General features: G+C 44.4%; 1 protein-coding gene across 2 annotated transcripts in view; it reads right to left on the reverse strand.

Moving 5' to 3' along the window:
* The window catches only part of LOC121322404 (DNA-binding protein SATB2-like), a 59,037-nt gene that overhangs the window by 23,237 nt on the left and 16,119 nt on the right, over positions 1–19,681 (reverse strand). For both annotated transcript variants that reach the window (XM_041262318.1, XM_041262317.1), the window contains exons 3-6: positions 15,581–15,757; positions 6,715–6,841; positions 6,272–6,395; positions 1,985–2,087 (exon numbers count right to left, since the gene is read on the reverse strand). In XM_041262318.1, coding sequence (XP_041118252.1) covers positions 1,985–2,087; positions 6,272–6,395; positions 6,715–6,841; positions 15,581–15,757 — 531 coding nt within the window. The remainder of the gene's footprint in view (positions 1–1,984; positions 2,088–6,271; positions 6,396–6,714; positions 6,842–15,580; positions 15,758–19,681) is intronic.

The following is a 19,681-nucleotide window of genomic DNA, read 5'->3' on the forward strand; positions in this document are numbered from 1 at the left end:
ACAGTAGAGAAGAAAGAAATGAAATAGAGGAGTAGAGAGCAAAGAAGACAGAGACAGTAGAGAAGAGAGGATATAGAGGAGTAGAGAGCAGAGAAGAGAGAGACAGTAGAGAAGACAGAGAGGATATAGAGGAGTAGAGAGCAGAGAAGACAGAGACAGTAGAGAAGAGAGAGAGGATATAGAGGAGTAGAGAGCAGAGAAGAGAGAGACAGTAGAGAAGAGAGGATATAGAGGAGTAGAGAGCAGAGAAGAGAGAGAGACAGTACAGAAGAGAGGATATAGAGGAGTAGAGAGCAGAGAAGAGAGAGGGAGACAGAAGATCATAGGGAGGCTTGATAAGCTGGTTAGAATTCCTTTGCCAACTGGACCAGCTCTGAAGTTTGTGTTTGGGGGCAGATCTCTACAGTCACTGAGCACAGTTCAATGCATGACACGTGCGAATGCTCAATTTCATAAGTAGCCTGCATTACACAATGAACAGTATATTGGGAGGGTTTGATCTTGACAATAGGAATCTCTTCCACTGGTGCACAATTACCTGCCAGGGTTCACCAGTTTAGATGCCAGATTATTTCTGTACCTGCTTGGTGAGGCAGGGTATAATGATCTCATATATCTCAGAAGAGCCATGAAAAAGAACTTCAGAGACAATACCTTTATAAACAGGCATTCACACGTACACACACACAGACAGACAAAAGCATGAACGCATGTACTCACATGCAAACACAGACAAGTGTACTGTGCACACGTGCACACAGACACAGACACAGACACAGACACAGACACACACACACACACACACACACACACACACACACACACACACACACTCACTCCAGTCAATCCAAACTCTACCACATGACATGCGATGCAGATGCATTGACTGCAGAGGATAATCACAGCTCCCCCAGCTCCTAAAGATATTAACAGGCTGAACCAGATCCCAGTTCAGGCACAGCCCTGCCCAGCTGCCTCTAGGGTTATCTGTGACAGCGTGAATATCAACCTAAATGTGCTCTTGAGAATCGGCTGAAATGAACCATTGGCTGCAAAAGGAATGGTCAGAAAAGCATACATTGATTGATAGTAAACCTATATATCTAAATAAATTGGAAAACATGCTGCTTTTCCCGCATAAAAGAGCCTGACCTTGATTTACTACAATAAAACGTGATCTTCATTAAACTTAATAAAGATTGACAACCGCAGCAGCCAATGGGGTTTGGGGGTTTCTTTTGTCCAATCGCATTTCTGCTCTAGACTTTTTTGCATCTGTTCCTGATGAGCGGCATTCACAGGCCGGCTGCTTTCTATCCCTGAGTTCTGTTTTTGAAAGGCAAAAAACAAAACTAAAAAACGCTATTCTGTAACCCGAAGCTATTTCTCAGCAAACAGAGCTTTTTATTCTGTGTTTTGGGTTGTGTTTACTTTGATCTGGTTCACAGTGTAATTACTCCATTTTAAAAATGATTTCTAAGTAAAGAGGCACATTCTTCATGCCGGGCCGACTATATATGGTTATCTGTAACAGAATCCCCGAGTTTAACTTTAGGGAACTATGGTTTTGATTAGGAGGGAACCGTTTAGTTCCCACTACTTTATTAAAAAAGACATTAGCACATAATTCAAACCATGTTGAGCTCAACTAAAGCCATGATGTTTTTAAGCATGCTATCTCAGCGAGTCACAGTTTCTCTGCTTAGACAGTAGAGCTATGAAGACAAAGACATTGCTATGGTCATGTGAATGTGGCAGGCAGTGTTGTGTGCTGCCCTGCCGTTACGGGTTCTGTCCCCTCTCAATGAGATGAGATGAGGTTAAAAGCTCTAAAACCACGAATGCAGATGAGCCTGGATCTTTTGCATTGCGGTTGAGATGCTTGCTTGCAGTGCACGAGGTTGCCGGTTCAGGCCCAGCCTCCACCTGTTACAAAGGCGCCCCCTCCCTGTCAGTACCATGCTCCCCCTGGCACTCTCCTCACCTTTAACCTTCTTGCATTTCTTGTACCAGCGGCCGAACTCCTGGCACTTGGCAGTGGAGACGTTGGCGTAGCAGGTGCTGTTCACGATGGAGGAGATCATACTCTGTGGAGAGGAGACAGGACTCAGCAACACTGTTCTGGGACACTGCCTGGGCTCTGAACTTATTTCAGTGCTCTGACCTAGGTTGAATTGTAAGTAAGCCGACCCGAAGTGAGCACAAGGCAATCTGGAGAACTGTCGTTACTGTAAATTAAGCATGAGCTTCCCTTAAACCAACGTCCCCATCGACAATGGATAGTGCAAAGCATATGACATGCTTTATCTAGATTTCCAGAAAGCTTTTGATAAAGTCCCGCATAAAAGATTAATTCTCAAACTGAACACAATAGGGATTCAAGGAAACGCATGCACATGGATTAGGGAGTGGTTAACTTGTAGAAAACAGAAAGTACTGATTAGAGGAAAAACTTCAAAATGGAGCGAGGTAAACAGTGGAGTACCACAGGGATCAGTATTCCTAATTTACATTAATGACTTAGATTCTGGTATAGTAAGCAAACTTGTTAAATTTGCAGACGACACAAAAATAGGAGGAGTGGCAAACACCATAGCAATTCAAAATGATCTTTACATCATTCGGAACTGGGCAGACACATGGCAAATGACATTTAATATAGGAAAGTGTAAGATACTGCACACAGGCAATACAAATGTACATTATAAATATCATATGAGAGATACTGAAATTGAAGAATAAAAAAAACCTAGGAGTTTACGTTGATTCAGAAATGTCTTCATCTAGACAATATGGGGAAGCTATAAAAAAGGCCAACAAGATCCTCAGACATATATAGTGCATAGTGTCGAATTTAAATCAAGGGACGTAATGTTAAAACTTTACAATGCATTAGTAAGACCTCATCTAGAATACTGTGTTCAGTTCTAGTCACCTCACTATAAAAAGGATATTGCTGCTCTAGAAAGAGTGCAAAGAAGAGCGACCAGAATTATTCCTGGTTTAAAAGGCATGGCATATGCAGACAGGCTTAAAGAATTGAATCTATTCAGTCTTGAACAAAGAAGACTATGTGGTGATCTGATTCAAGCATTTCAAATTGTAAAAGGAATTGGCAATGTCGACACAAGGGACTTTTTCGACCTGAAAAAAGAAACAAGGACCAAGGGTCACAAATGGAGATTAGATAAAGGCATTCAGAACAGAAACATGTGGGAGTCTGGAACCAACTCCCCAGTAATGTTGCTGAAGCTGACACCCTGGGATCCTTTAAGAAGCTGCTTGATGAGATTCTGGGATCAAGAAGCTACTAACAACCAAACGAGCTGGGCTGAATGGCCTCCTCTTGCTTGTAACCTTTCTTATGTTCTTATCTTCTGTTCCAGCTTTCTGACTGTCTTGTGAGCTGGCCGAGAAGCTCCTGGAGGAGAATTCTCACAGATCACTCTGTCTGTTCAGACAGAACTTTCCAACGGTGTAATCAACAAAGAGGAGGACAGAAAGAGGCTTTGACTAACCCTACAACTCCACCACCACAAGAAGCACGTCATAAAGGCTTTATAGACTCTTAATAGACTGAAATATATAAATAAGACTATAATACTGTTTGCATACATGAATGATGTGGTAGTGTATATTACAACATTCTTATAAAATGTTATAGCATAAAATTATCTTCAATGTGTATTGTAATAGGGTGCTATTACCCTAACTGTTTGTAATGTTATGTTTTCAACCACTCATAACAGATCCCTTAACTAAAGCATTCACATTTTTGTGGGGTCAAATTATAATTAAGTTGTGTGGGGTTTAAAGTTGTACAGCAGGGTCTTTGGGGGCCCCTGAGCCCCACTTCTGAAATTGGCGGGTGGTGTGTGGTGGAGAGAAGGGGGGTGTGTGTCTATAGCAGTATGACCGGGGTGAAGCTGCAGATGTGTGACAGCCTTGGCTCCCAGATCAGTCAGCCCTGCCTCGACAGATCTATGAGTCTGGGTCCCTGCCATGCATCTCTGCAGCTCTCCAAAACATGGGAAACCTCACTTAAGTGGATGGGTAAAGCAGCAGGAAATAGAAAATGAAGTGGTGGTGGTGTAATCTTTAGGAAAAGGAAACGTACTTCAGCTGTGAACTGTTCCCGGCAGAGTCAGAAGCCTAGTAAATCTCTGACTCTGACAGCTCTCCCACAGCCCTGTGGCTTTGTGGTTAGGGCAGAGGACTAGGGGACAGGAGATCCCAGTTCAACCCCCCCGTCTCCTGAAGGATTACACACACACAGATGAAGGACAAAGGGCTGTCCCTCCCCTTCAGTTACAGCAGCACAAACAGTCTAATAAGCAGCAGCAGTGAGTGTGTGGTTTCAGTCCTGGGAGACCGCTCTGCAATCTTCTGCTGCCGATAACATATTAACCACTTGGGTGTCATAATAAGCTTTCCACATATGGCACGGTATTACTGAGTGAATTTCAGCCCTACAGGGATCTGGGCAATGCTTTTATTAAACCCGAGGGAGACATTGGGTTACTCTCTCGGTTTTTTTGTTTTTTTACACACGCACCTATCAAAAGGAGAATGCAATACACATGTCAGGTATTTCTATCAGTATCTTTAAACTTTGATAATATAGGATTTATCAGCCCACAACTGGCTTGTGTTTTTATCTAACTGTACATATTAAAATATTTACTATGCAAGGACAGTACAGCTTTTCCTGTTTTGAAATCAACATGTTAACAAATGAATTTATGTAATACATGTTAACAAATACTTCTTAACCTTTTAGGGTCAGCCCAATGTTAAATATCCCGCCGGTGACCTGCCCTGTAACTCTTTTTACTCAGGCACTGTGAGAGACAGCCCTGCGATATATGTCATTGGAAAAATGAGGTCCTACTCATGTGTTTCCGGTAGATGACCAAGTCAGTGTTTTGGAATGTTGCTGTTGAACAGAAGACAGACCTAACTCGTGCAGTAAACAAACACTTTTGCACAAAATCTGTACAAAATAAGAGACATGGCAACATCAAAGGCACAAGGACCTATTTTCCGATAAATACATATTTGTTTTTCATGTTTGTAGATCAGATGCACAAGACCAGAGCTGCTTGGAGTTATGTTGCCATGGTTGCCACCGTGCTGGCCATTCAAGCCACAGTGAACAGATCCATATTGTGCCACATGATCAGGGGGCCTGGGATGAATAATTTGAATAATTTTTTTTTTCTTTTGCACATTTTCAGTTAATCACTTTTTGTTTGGTTGCTTTTGGTCCTTTTTGTATATATGGTCATAATTCCTTTATTTTTTTTATCCAATTGTTAAAAGAAAAAAAAAGAAAAAAAGCAATCCATGATCCCGACATGTTGAATTTCATTGTGCACTTTCAAATTTGAGCTGGCCATACTAAAACATTTTTTACAAACAATAAATAATGTTTTTTTTTCTCTAAAAAGCATCTCTTTTTCTGTGGTTTTTGTTATCTGTATTGAACAGGGTGGGTTTCACAACATTTCCCTTTTGTTATGAAAGCCTAGTGTGTGCATATTCATTTCATGTATGCCATTTACCTGTAATCTTTACAGTTAAAGAGTTATAGCCACAAATCTGACAACAGTAAAAAACAGGCAAAAATGACCCGGCCCCTAGTACCAGTATAAATATCAGCACCATACCTCCCTGGGCTTCACCATGCTTTCACTGTGCTGTATTACTCTTCACTGTGCTGTATTACTCTTCACTATGCTTTCACTGTGCTGCATTACTCTTCACCATGCCTTCACTATGCTGTATTATACTTCACTATGCTTTCACTGTGCTGTATTACTCTTCACCATGCTTGCACTATGCTGTATTACTCTTCACCATGCTTGTATTATGCTGTATTACTCTTCACTATGCTTTCACTGTGCTGTATTACTCTTCACCATGCTTGTATTATGCTGTATTACTCTTCACTATGCTTTCACTGTGCTGTATTACTCTTCACCATGCTTGTATTATGCTGTATTACTCTTCACTATGCTTTCACTGTGCTGTATTACTCTTCACCATGCTTGCATTATGCTGTATTACTCTTCACTATGCTTTCACTGTGCTGTATTACTCTTCACCATGCCTTCACTGTGCTGCATTACTCTTCACCATGCCTTCACTGTGCTGCACTACTCTTCACCATGCTTGCACTGTGCTGTACTGCTGTTTGCTATGCTTGTACGATGGGCACACAGAGTGAGGATTGCAGGGAGTGTGCTGGCTGTGCTGGTTCAGCTCTGACCTGTGAGAGAGGGCACTCCTTGGCCAGTGTACTCTGGTTCATCTCCTTCAGCAGCTCTTTCAGGGCGTTGCGCACAGTGGCGTGGTTCCACTGCTCTGCAGGCAAGTCCTCCAGCTTGGCACGGCTAAAAAAAATCAACAAAAAATTCACTAGACTGCTTGGCAAAGAAATTAGATTACAGTACAGCAGCGGCTCTCAAACCTCTCCAAGCCGGGACACGTTCACAAGTGACATGGGTAGACCCCTGACTGTGGCGATATGTCATAGAAATACCTCAAGATTTTTACAGTCTAATCAATGTTTGTGTTGTTCTTAATGTCATAGGCTTTCATAACACAACTCTCTAATAGACTCACTGCAAATGAGCAGGTATGAAAAAAAAGAAGCTTGTTTAGTTTTTAGCTTTGGAATGAGGACGGCGCCTCCTCCTGGCTGCCCCTCACCTCTGCAGCTGGATCCTCAGCGTCACCACGTGGTACACGTCCTGCAACATGTCCGCCACTGTGGCCTCGGGCTCATCACTCAGGTGGTGGATCGGGAGCGGGTTCCAGCAGCCCACCTTGATGATCCCTGTGCAGATACACAAACACGTGCTATGAGGAACCCCTTAACTAGCAAACAGTCCTGCAGTTCAAGGCTGAGCATTACATAATCAGCACTTATAGAGGCAAATCAATCACGTATCATTGTTTAATACACGCCGATAGCTGCAATCAAATGTCCCAACCTGCAGTATTTTGTGATCTGGTCCCTCCCATTCACAGTGTATATCCAAGCCTTACGAACCTTTTGTTTTACAAATGCAACCAGTACACATTGATCCAGAATCTGTTTGTCCATCACCATTAAACACTCAACAGTGTGACATTCTGAAATACTAAAAAAAACCTAATAAATGTAACGCCGAACATTAACACTAGAAGCCATTATCAATGTCTTTACATGTTGGAATGGTTTTGGATTGACACCCCAGCTTGATAAAGTGTGAAGGGTCTCTGAATGATCCCAATGTGTTAATTATCCGTGAATGGGAGATTAAACTTGCAGGGGTGTGAGTGAGTTAGATACGTAGGCATGAAAGGAAAAAAGAAGAAAAGAAATAAGGAAACTAATTGGAAAAGGAGAAATGAAATGAATCCTAGAGGAATGCTTTTTGAATCTAAACTTCAGGTGCCTTGAGGTCACCAGAGTCCTTCAGTAAGGCTGCCAAGTTCAGTGCAGGGCTTTATAAAACAATGTTTCAACTTCATCAGATCACCTAATTCAGTGTGTGCATTTTTCATAACCATGCTTGAGGAGATTTTATACAGACAGCCCCACACATGCATTACCTCCTTCCCCTTGCCCTCTCTGAACTCCAATTGCAGAACTAAACTGCACTAAACTCATTAGGATCACTGCTGAGTCGAGTACAGTGCTGGCAACGTACACATCCCATCAGTCTTGAGGATTTCTTTATCAGACCTGTGCATCTCCCCTTGAGCTGTAACTGGAAACCTCTGCTTCCAATGGGAGCCGGGACCCGCGAGGATATTGTCTATCTGTACAACCGGATCAAGCTGTTAGGCTGTCACAGTGCAAGTGATCGCTGACAGCAGCCCTTGAACCAGGGTGCAGTATGTTTGACCTGAAGAGCTGGCCTGGGGTCTTTAGTCCTTGAATGTTTTCTCTGTTGGTTTAGCAAGTAAAACGCAGGGGTGGAAAATAAAAGCAAGGGAGGTCACCAAGCGGCTCCAGCAAGGAGGATGCTGCTCTGAGAGTCTTTCGTTCAGCTCTGCGCTGTCTCTCTATATTCTCTCTCTGGTGTGCTTGGAAACCGCATTGCAATTGTTTTCTGAAATGCTTTCTCTCCCGTCTCCCAATTTCATTAAAGCTGTAATTTTAGAATAAACATTCTCAAAGGTTCTCAGGCTTTGGAACAGATCCGATTGCAGACCTGGGAGAGGGGGAGAGGGGGAGGGGGGGTGGGGGGGGTGGGCACCCCGCGTCAAATCATTTTACAAGGAGGGGGGGCACACACACACACACACACACACACACACACACACACACACATACACACACACACACACACACACACACACACACACACAGTGTTATTGGTCCTGGTCATCTCTCAACTAAACAGCATCTAAAAAAATCCCATAACACATTTCCTGTAGTAAATGAATGCTGAAAGCATGGTAAAGTGTAGGTAAGCGTTATAAAGAGGCATGGTAAAGCATATAAAAAAACTCATGGTAAATCATAGTAAACTATGGTAATTACATAGTGCAGATTTACCGTGGAGGACTCTTAGAAGGGTCTCATCTCACTCCAGATTGATAATTAAAGAGGCAATGGGCTGTAGTTACAGGGACTGTTAAACTGCAGGCTAGTTGCGCTCTGTAAGAATGCACTTTTACTGCAGCGTCCAATGGAAACCTCTGACCTCTGGACACACCACAGGGACTACCCACTCTCCACCGCCCTGTCCTCGGTCCCTCACCCCAGCCCCAACCCCCAAGCTGCATGATGACAATCCTACGGCTGTGTCTTCATCTCTTACATATGACAACAGCCATGAACCCTTTGGAAAATTATTGCCAGCGTTTAATTATCAAAAGACTAAAAATATCTCTCTTTATATATGCTTATTATAGAAACCCTTCAGAGCCATTCTAATTGAAACAAACAATATCTCCCAGTTGATTATTGTCTGTGTTAATTAAAGAAAGACACAGGCTCTTTTGGGGGAATGTTTAAAAATACCGCAGGGTAAAAGTTATGCAGGACACAATTCAAAAAGGAAAAAATAAATAGCATGGACTCTGTATAATTTTGGTTGTAAACCACAGAGGAAAAATGTATTATTTAAGCCAGAAATTATTCATTTAACATAAACGCTTAGTTTAAAAAACAAAAAGCATTCATTTAATAAGAATGAAGGCTGTGGGTGGAGCTGCTGAGTTTTATGTGTTCGTTACGGGAATTAAAAACAACACAGGCGTTTCGGGGATTGCTTTTTTGTTGTTGTTCTTTTGCTTTTTTTTTCTAAATTGAACTTTTAGCATGAGGAGTTCTGTTTTCAGTGCGGTACAGCAGGATAATAGTTTATACAGCAGCTCTGTTAAAAAAAAATCGAAATAAAAGTGTCTTAAGCGAAATCCGGCAGGTATTTCGTTTGAGACAGCCTAGGTGTGACAGGTTGGTGTTTCGTTTGAGACAGTCTAGGTGTCAGAGGTTGGTATTTCGTTTGAGACAGTCTAGGTGTGAGAGGTTGGTGTTTCGTTTGAGACAGTCTAGGTGTGAGAGGTTGGTGTTTCGTTTGAGACAGTCTAGGTGTGAGAGGTTGGTTTTCGTTTGAGACAGTCTAGGTGTGAGAGGTTGGTGTTTCGTTTGAGACAGTCTAGGTGTGTGAGAGGTTGGTGTTTCGTTTGAGACAGTCTAGGTGTGAGAGGTTGGTGTTTCGTTTGAGACAGTCTAGGTGTGAGAGGTTGGTATTTCGTTTGAGACAGTCTAGGTGTGAGAGGTTGGTATTTCGTTTGAGACAGTCTAGGTGTGAGAGGTTGGTATTTCGTTTGAGACAGTCTAGGTGTGAGAGGTTGGTGTTTCGTTTGAGACAGTCTAGGTGTGAGAGGTTGGTGTTTCGTTTGAGACAGTGGTGTGAGAGGTTGGTGTTTCGTTTGAGACAGTCTAGGTGTGAGAGGTTGGTGTTTCGTTTGAGACAGTCTAGGTGTGAGAGGTTGGTGTTTCGTTTGAGACAGCCTAGGTGTCAGAGGTTGGTATTTCGTTTGAGACAGTCTAGGTGTGAGAGGTTGGTGTTTCGTTTGAGACAGTCTAGGTGTGAGAGGTTGGTTTTCGTTTGAGACAGCCTAGGTGTCAGAGGTTGGTGTTTCGTTTGAGACAGCCTAGGTGTGAGAGGTTGGTGTTTCGTTTGAGACAGCCTAGGTGTGAGAGGTTGGTGTTTCGTTTGAGACAGTCTAGGTGTGAGAGGTTGGTGTTTCGTTTGAGACAGTCTAGGTGTGAGAGGTTGGTGTTTCGTTTGAGGTGTTGGTGTTTCGTTTGAGACAGCCTAGGTGTGAGAGGTTGGTATTTCGTTTGAGACAGTCTAGGTGTGAGAGGTTGGTATTTCGTTTGAGACAGTCTAGGTGTGAGAGGTTGGTGTTTCGTTTGAGACAGTCTAGGTGTGAGAGGTTGGTGTTTCGTTTGAGACAGTCTAGGTGTGAGAGGTTGGTGTTTCGTTTGAGACAGTCTAGGTGTGAGAGGTTGGTGTTTCGTTTTTGAGACAGTCTAGGTGTGAGAGGTTGGTGTTTCGTTTGAGTCTAGGTGTGAGAGGTTGGTGTTTCGTTTGAGACAGTCTAGGTGTGAGAGGTTGGTGTTTCGTTTGAGACAGCCTAGGTGTGAGAGGTTGGTATTTCGTTTGAGACAGCCTAGGTGTCAGAGGTTGGTATTTCGTTTGAGACAGCCTAGGTGTGAGAGGTTGGTGTTTCGTTTGAGACAGTCTAGGTGTGAGAGGTTGGTGTTTCGTTTGAGACAGTCTAGGTGTGAGAGGTTGGTGTTTCGTTTGAGACAGTCTAGGTGTGAGAGGTTGGTGTTTCGTTTGAGACAGTCTAGGTGTGAGAGGTTGGTGTTTCGTTTGAGACAGTCTAGGTGTGAGAGGTTGGTGTTTCGTTTGAGACAGTCTAGGTGTGAGAGGTTGGTGTTTCGTTTGAGACAGTCTAGGTGTGAGAGGTTGGTGTTTCGTTTGAGACAGTGTAGGTGTCGTTTGAGAGGGTTGAGAGGTTGGTTTTCGTTTGAGACAGCCTAGGTGTGAGAGGTTGGTGTTTCGTTTGAGACAGCCTAGGTGTGAGAGGTTGGTGTTTCGTTTGAGACAGTCTAGGTGTGAGAGGTTGGTATTTCGTTTGAGACAGTCTAGGTGTGAGAGGTTGGTGTTTCGTTTGAGACAGTCTAGGTGTGAGAGGTTGGTGTTTCGTTTGAGACAGCCTAGGTGTGAGAGGTTGGTATTTCGTTTGAGACAGCCTAGGTGTGAGAGGTTGGTATTTCGTTTGAGACAGCCTAGGTGTGAGAGGTTGGTATTTCGTTTGAGACAGCCTAGGTGTGAGAGGTTGGTGTTTCGTTTGAGACAGTCTAGGTGTGAGAGGTTGGTGTTTCGTTTGAGACAGTCTAGGTGTGAGAGGTTGGTGTTTCGTTTGAGACAGTCTAGGTGTGAGAGGTTGGTGTTTCGTTTGAGACAGTCTAGGTGTGAGAGGTTGGTATTTCGTTTGAGACAGTCTAGGTGTGAGAGGTTGGTGTTTCGTTTGAGACAGTCTAGGTGTGAGAGGTTGGTGTTTCGTTTGAGACAGTCTAGGTGTGAGAGGTTGGTGTTTCGTTTGAGACAGTTTCGTTTGAGACAGTCTAGGTGTGAGAGGTTGGTGTTTCGTTTGAGACAGCCTAGGTGTGAGAGGTTGGTGTTTCGTTTGAGACGTTTGAGACAGACAGTCTAGGTGTCAGAGGTTGGTATTTCGTTTGAGGTGGTGTGAGAGGTTGGTGTTTCGTTTGAGACAGTCTAGGTGTGAGAGGTTGGTATTTCGTTTGAGACAGTCTAGGTGTGAGAGGTTGGTGTTTCGTTTGAGACAGCCTAGGTGTGAGAGGTTGGTATTTCGTTTGAGACAGCCTAGGTGTGAGAGGTTGGTGTTTCGTTTGAGACAGTCTAGGTGTGAGAGGTTGGTGTTTCGTTTGAGACAGTCTAGGTGTGAGAGGTTGGTGTTTCGTTTGAGACAGTCTAGGTGTGAGAGGTTGGTGTTTCGTTTGAGACAGTCTAGGTGTGAGAGGTTGGTGTTTCGTTTGAGACAGTCTAGGTGTGAGAGGTTGGTTGGTTTCGTTTGAGACAGTCTAGGTGTGAGAGGTTGGTGTTTCGTTTGAGACAGTCTAGGTGTGAGAGGTTGGTATTTCGTTTGAGACAGCCTAGGTGTGAGAGGTTGGTATTTCGTTTGAGACAGTCTAGGTGTGAGAGGTTGGTGTTTCGTTTGAGACAGTCTAGGTGTGAGAGGTTGGTGTTTCGTTTGAGACAGTCTAGGTGTGAGAGGTTGGTGTTTCGTTTGAGACAGTCTAGGTGTGAGAGGTTGGTGTTTCGTTTGAGACAGCCTAGGTGTGAGAGGTTGGTATTTCGTTTGAGACAGTCTAGGTGTGAGAGGTTGGTGTTTCGTTTGAGACAGTCTAGGTGTGAGAGGTTGGTGTTTCGTTTGAGACAGCCTAGGTGTGAGAGGTTGGTGTTTCGTTTGAGACAGTCTAGGTGTGAGAGGTTGGTGTTTCGTTTGAGACAGTCTAGGTGTCAGAGGTTGGTGTTTCGTTTGAGACAGTCTAGGTGTGAGAGGTTGGTGTTTCGTTTGAGACAGTCTAGGTGTGAGAGGTTGGTATTTCGTTTGAGACAGTCTAGGTGTGAGAGGTTGGTATTTCGTTTGAGACAGCCTAGGTGTGAGAGGTTGGTGTTTCGTTTGAGACAGTCTAGGTGTGAGAGGTTGGTGTTTCGTTTGAGACAGTCTAGGTGTGAGAGGTTGGTGTTTCGTTTGAGACAGTCTAGGTGTGAGAGGTTGGTGTTTCGTTTGAGACAGTCTAGGTGTGAGAGGTTGGTATTTCGTTTGAGACAGTCTAGGTGTGAGAGGTTGGTGTTTCGTTTGAGACAGTCTAGGTGTGAGAGGTTGGTGTTTCGTTTGAGACAGTCTAGGTGTGAGAGGTTGGTGTTTCGTTTGAGACAGTCTAGGTGTGAGAGGTTGGTGTTTCGTTTGAGACAGTCTAGGTGTGAGAGGTTGGTGTTTCGTTTGAGACAGTCTAGGTGTGAGAGGTTGGTGTTTCGTTTGAGACAGTCTAGGTGTGAGAGGTTGGTGTTTCGTTTGAGACAGTCTAGGTGTGAGAGGTTGGTGTTTCGTTTGAGACAGTCTAGGTGTGAGAGGTTGGTGTTTCGTTTGAGACAGTCTAGGTGTGAGAGGTTGGTGTTTCGTTTGAGACAGTCTAGGTGTGAGAGGTTGGTGTTTCGTTTGAGACAGTCTAGGTGTGAGAGGTTGGTGTTTCGTTTGAGACAGTCTAGGTGTGAGAGGTTGGTGTTTCGTTTGAGACAGTCTAGGTGTGAGAGGTTGGTGTTTCGTTTGAGACAGTCTAGGTGTGAGAGGTTGGTGTTTCGTTTGAGACAGTCTAGGTGTGAGAGGTTGGTGTTTCGTTTGAGACAGTCTAGGTGTGAGAGGTTGGTGTTTCGTTTGAGACAGTCTAGGTGTGAGAGGTTGGTGTTTCGTTTGAGACAGTCTAGGTGTGGTGTTTGAGTTTGAGAGGTGTGGTGGTTTCGTTTGAGACAGTCTAGGTGTGAGAGGTTGGTGTTTCGTTTGAGACAGTTTGTGAGACAGTCTAGGTGTGAGAGGTTGGTTGTTTGAGACAGTCTAGGTGTGAGAGGTTGGTCGTTTGAGACAGTCTAGGTGTGAGAGGTTGGTGTTTCGTTTGAGACAGTCTAGGTGTGAGAGGTTGGTGTTTCGTTTGAGACAGTCTAGGTGTGAGAGGTTGGTGTTTCGTTTGAGACAGTCTAGGTGTGAGAGGTTGGTGTTTCGTTTGAGACAGGGTGTGAGAGGTTGGTGTTTCGTTTGAGACAGTCTAGGTGTGAGAGGTTGGTGTTTCGTTTGAGACAGTCCTAGGTGTGAGAGGTTGGTATTACGTTTGAGACAGCCTAGGTGTGAGGTTGGTATTTCGTTTGAGACAGTCTAGGTGTGAGAGGTTGGTATTTCGTTTGAGACAGCCTAGGTGTGAGAGGTTGGTGTTTCGTTTGAGACAGTCTAGGTGTGAGAGGTTGGTGTTTCGTTTGAGACAGTCTAGGTGTGAGAGGTTGGTGTTTCGTTTGAGACAGTCTAGGTGTCAGAGGTTGGTATTTCGTTTGAGACAGCCTAGGTGTGAGAGGTTGGTGTTTCGTTTGAGACAGTCTAGGTGTGAGAGGTTGGTGTTTCGTTTGAGACAGCCTAGGTGTGAGAGGTTGGTATTTCGTTTGAGACAGTCTAGGTGTGAGAGGTTGGTATTTCGTTTGAGACAGCCTAGGTGTGAGAGGTTGGTGTTTCGTTTGAGACAGTCTAGGTGTGAGAGGTTGGTGTTAGGTGTGAGAGGTTGGTGTTTCGTTTGAGACAGTCTAGGTGTGAGAGGTTGGTGTTTCGTTTGAGACAGTCTAGGTGTGAGAGGTTGGTGTTTCGTTTGAGACAGTCTAGGTGTGAGAGGTTGGTTTTCGTTTGAGACAGTCTAGGTGTGAGAGGTTGGTGTTTCGTTTGAGACAGTCTAGGTGTGAGAGGTTGGTGTTTCGTTTGAGACAGTCTAGGTGTGAGAGGTTGGTGTTTCGTTTGAGACAGTCTAGGTGTGAGAGGTTGGTGTTTCGTTTGAGACAGTCTAGGTGTGAGAGGTTGGTGTTTCGTTTGAGACAGTCTAGGTGTGAGAGGTTGGTGTTTCGTTTGAGACAGTCTAGGTGTGAGAGGTTGGTATTTCGTTTGAGACAGTCTAGGTGTGAGAGGTTGGTGTTTCGTTTGAGACAGTCTAGGTGTGAGAGGTTGGTGTTTCGTTTGAGACAGTCTAGGTGTGAGAGGTTGGTGTTTCGTTTGAGACAGTCTAGGTGTGAGAGGTTGGTGTTTCGTTTGAGACAGTCTAGGTGTGAGAGGTTGGTGTTTCGTTTGAGACAGTCTAGGTGTGAGAGGTTGGTGTTTCGTTTGAGACAGTCTAGGTGTGAGAGGTTGGTGTTTCGTTTGAGACAGTCTAGGTGTGAGAGGTTGGTGTTTCGTTTGAGACAGTCTAGGTGTGAGAGGTTGGTGTTTCGTTTGAGACAGTCTAGGTGTGAGAGGTTGGTGTTTCGTTTGAGACAGTCTAGGTGTCAGAGGTTGGTGTTTCGTTTGAGACAGTCTAGGTGTGAGAGGTTGGTGTTTCGTTTGAGACAGTCTAGGTGTGAGAGGTTGGTGTTTCGTTTGAGACAGTCTAGGTGTGAGAGGTTGGTGTTTCGTTTCAGACAGTCTAGGTGTGAGAGGTTGGTATTTCGTTTGAGACAGTCTAGGTGTGAGAGGTTGGTGTTTCGTTTGAGACAGTCTAGGTGTGAGAGGTTGGTGTTTCGTTTGAGACAGTCTAGGTGTGAGAGGTTGGTGTTTCGTTTGAGACAGTCTAGGTGTGAGAGGTTGGTGTTTCGTTTGAGACAGTCTAGGTGTGAGAGGTTGGTTCTTGCTCATGTATTAATGTTACGGGTGTTTTTTATAGTCATGTACTCTTTGGAGTAATAAGCTCTGAAAAGCAGTCTCATGGGTTTCTCCTGTATGATATAGTGCTAGTACCCTAGTACCCTCGTACCCCGGGCCTGCGCGGCCGAGCTGTGGGAGTACCCCAGTGCCAGCAGAGCCGTCTCCACCAGCTGCTTGAAGAGGACGTCCTTCTGAACCAACACAAACTCGGCGTGCTCCTCTCGACCGTCCACATCTGGGGGAGTGTCCATCTGCTCCACCACACAGAACACGGGGATCATGAGACCTGCAGCAACACAGGGACAGAGTTTCATCAGAACAACAGAGTTACATCACAGAGTTCCATCAGAAAAACAGGGTTACATCACAGAGTTCCATCAGAACAACAGAGTTACATCACAGAGTTCCATCAGAACAACAGAGTTACTTCACAGAGTTCCATCAGAACAACAAAGTTACATCACAGAGTTCCATCAGAACAACACCATTATATCACTGTAATCAACCAATCATTGTTAAGGATTTGTCTTATTCCAGTCCATCTTAACCTGTGTATAGCTGTCATACCGTGCTCTGCGTGTGCAGAAAAAAACAACCAGAGCGATAAAACCTCTCAAGTGCTTGAGAGACGCCCTTCCCGGAGCACAGACTGTGTGGGAGCTCAATAATAACCCTACCACACTGGATCACACTGCAAATACACACTGCATGTCCCCCACACCCTCTGAGCACCCTCCACAGCCCCGGCACGCTGATGCACTGCTAACCACCCTGCACTCCAGACCAGTGTTTCTCTCAGCCAAGCTCTCATAGCCAGAGTGAACCCATGGCTTTCTAACACTTTATGAAATAGCTGGTAAAAGAAAAAAAATACCTGCTCATAAACCAACACTATCACAGGATCAAATGTCTCCCACTATCACAGGATCACACATCTCCCACTATCACAGGATCACACATCTCACACTATCACAGGATCACACATCTCACACTATCCAGAGTGAACCCATCAACAGGATCACACATCTCACACTATCACAGGATCACACATCTCACACTATCACAGGATCAAATGTCTCACACTATCACAGGATCACACATCTCACACTATCACAGGATCACACATCTCACACTATCACAGGATCAAATGTCTCCCACTATCACAGGATCAAACGTCTCACACTATCACAGGATCACACATCTCACACTATCACAGGATCACACATCTCACACTATCACAGGATCACACTATCACAGGATCTCACACTATCACAGGATCACACTATCACAGTCTCACACTATCACAGGATCAAACGTCTCACACTATCACAGGATCAAACGTCTCACACTATCACAGGATCAAATCGTCTCACACTATCACAGGATCAAACGTCTCACACTATCACAGGATCACACATCTCACACTATCACAGGATCAAACATCTCACACTATCACAGGATCACACATCTCACACTATCACAGGATCACACATCTCACACTATCACAGGATCACACATCTCACACTATCACAGGATCACACACTATCACAGGATCAAATGTCTCCCACTATCACAGGATCACACATCTCACACTATCACAGGATCACACATCTCACACTATCACAGGATCAAACGTCTCCCACTATCACAGGATCACACGTCTCACACTATCACAGGATCACACATCTCACACTATCACAGGATCAAACGTCTCACACTATCACAGGATCAAATGTCTCACACTATCACAGGATCACACATCTCACACTATCACAGGATCAAACACTATCTCACACTATCACAGGATCAAACGTCTCACACTATCACAGGATCAAACATCTCACACTATCACAGGATCAAATGTCTCACACTATCACAGGATCACACATCTCACACTATCACAGGATCACACATCTCACACTATCACAGGATCAAATGTCTCCCACTATCACAGGATCACACGTCTCACACTATCACAGGATCACACGTCTCACACTATCACAGGATCACACGTCTCACACTATCACAGGATCAAATGTCTCACACTATCACAGGATCAAATGTCTCACACTATCACAGGATCAAACGTCTCACACTATCACAGGATCAAACGTCTCACACTATCACAGGATCACACATCTCACACTATCACAGGATCAAACGTCTCACACTATCACAGGATCACACATCTCACACTATCACAGGATCACACATCTCACACTATCACAGGATCACACATCTCACACTATCACAGGATCACACATCTCACACTATCACAGGATCAAATGTCTCACACTATCACAGGATCACACATCTCACACTATCACAGGATCACATGTCTCACACTATCACAGGATCAAATGTCTCACACTATCACAGGATCAAATGTCTCACACTATCACAGGATCACACATCTCACACTATCACAGGATCAAATGTCTCACACTATCACAGGATCAAATGTCTCACACTATCACAGGATCACACATCTCACACTATCACAGGATCACACATCTCACACTATCACAGGATCAAATGTCTCCCACTATCACAGGATCACACGTCTCACACTATCACAGGATCACACATCTCACACTATCACAGGATCACACATCTCACACTATCACAGGATCAAATGTCTCACACTATCACAGGATCAAACGTCTCACACTATCACAGGATCAAACGTCTCACACTATCACAGGATCAAACGTCTCACACTATCACAGGATCACACGTCTCACACTATCACAGGATCACACATCTCACACTATCACAGGATCACACGTCTCACACTATCACAGGATCAAACGTCTCACACTATCACAGGATCAAACGTCTCACACTATCACAGGATCAAACGTCTCACACTATCACAGGATCAAACGTCTCACACTATCACAGGATCAAACGTCTCACACTATCACAGGATCAAACGTCTCACACTATCACAGGATCAAACGTCTCACACTATCACAGGATCAAACGTCTCACACTATCACAGGATCAAACGTCTCACACTATCACAGGATCAAACGTCTCACACTATCACAGGATCACACATCTCACACTATCACAGGATCAAATGTCTCACACTATCACAGGATCACACATCTCACACTATCACAGGATCACACATCTCACACTATCACAGGATCACACGTCTCACACTATCTCAGGATCATACGTCTCACAATACCACAGGATCACATGTCTCACACTATCTCAAGATCACCGACCCAACTGAACTTCTGAGACCCATCTCACTACAACACAACCGCTTCTGACCGGCCAGTGCAATACTGATCCAGTGCACCTGCGCTCCAAGGAGATGAAACAGGTCCCAGTGAACACATGATGCACGTTACTGTTTATATTCTTCTCATTCCAAGACTGCTTTTCACCCACAGAGTGCAATATAACCCTCAGCGTTGTTACACAGCAGTTTCAACTCCAAACAGTGAAAAAGTGCTGTCTTTATTTTTCAAAATACAAACACATAAACATCTAAGGTGGAGTTGAAAACCTATTTTTTTATTATATGCAAATGTAGTTTTTGGGAAATGAGGCTTAAAAAAAAACAAATAACCTGCACACCTGTTAAACAATTGCATTTGAATACTGTCAATATTTTCCAGGAGAGGACTGTGGAAATGTACCATCTTAAAATTGCAATGAGCATTGCTTTTGCAAGTTTGATTTTGGGGGCTGGGGGTGTTCATCAGCCCAGATGCAAGCAACCTGTCTATCAAGAGTCTGGCCTGTCAGTCAGGGGGGGAGTTTGAGCTGCTCAGCCCCTCAGTCACTAACAAACCCTCCAGCCACCAGTCCTCCTGTAATTCTGTTTGACATGATGAAAGCTGCTGTTAGCATGCTGCCACTAAACACTCGGCTTGGGAGCGCGGGGCGAGTTATAAATATTGAAGAAGGATTTGCTGGCAGTAAAGCTATTAGTAAAGCCTGGGGACTAGAGGATCAGTAACCCGTGACAAGGAGGAGGGGAGGGGAGGCCACTGACAAATCAGAATGTATTCAGGTGTGGGGGCTTTTAACCCTCATGTGTCCCCAACCAGCCCAGAGCTCTTCCTTTTCTTGAGGTACCTCGGAAGAGAAGACTGCAAGATATTCTCGGGGCAGTGCTGAAAATGCAGCTGATATTCCTGTGTCAGACTCGCAGAAGCACAGACACGGGTTAACAAGCTTGAACAGG

The sequence above is a fragment of the Polyodon spathula genome, chromosome 10 (genome assembly GCF_017654505.1).
Source record: "Polyodon spathula isolate WHYD16114869_AA chromosome 10, ASM1765450v1, whole genome shotgun sequence".
Lineage (NCBI taxonomy): Eukaryota > Metazoa > Chordata > Actinopteri > Acipenseriformes > Polyodontidae > Polyodon > Polyodon spathula.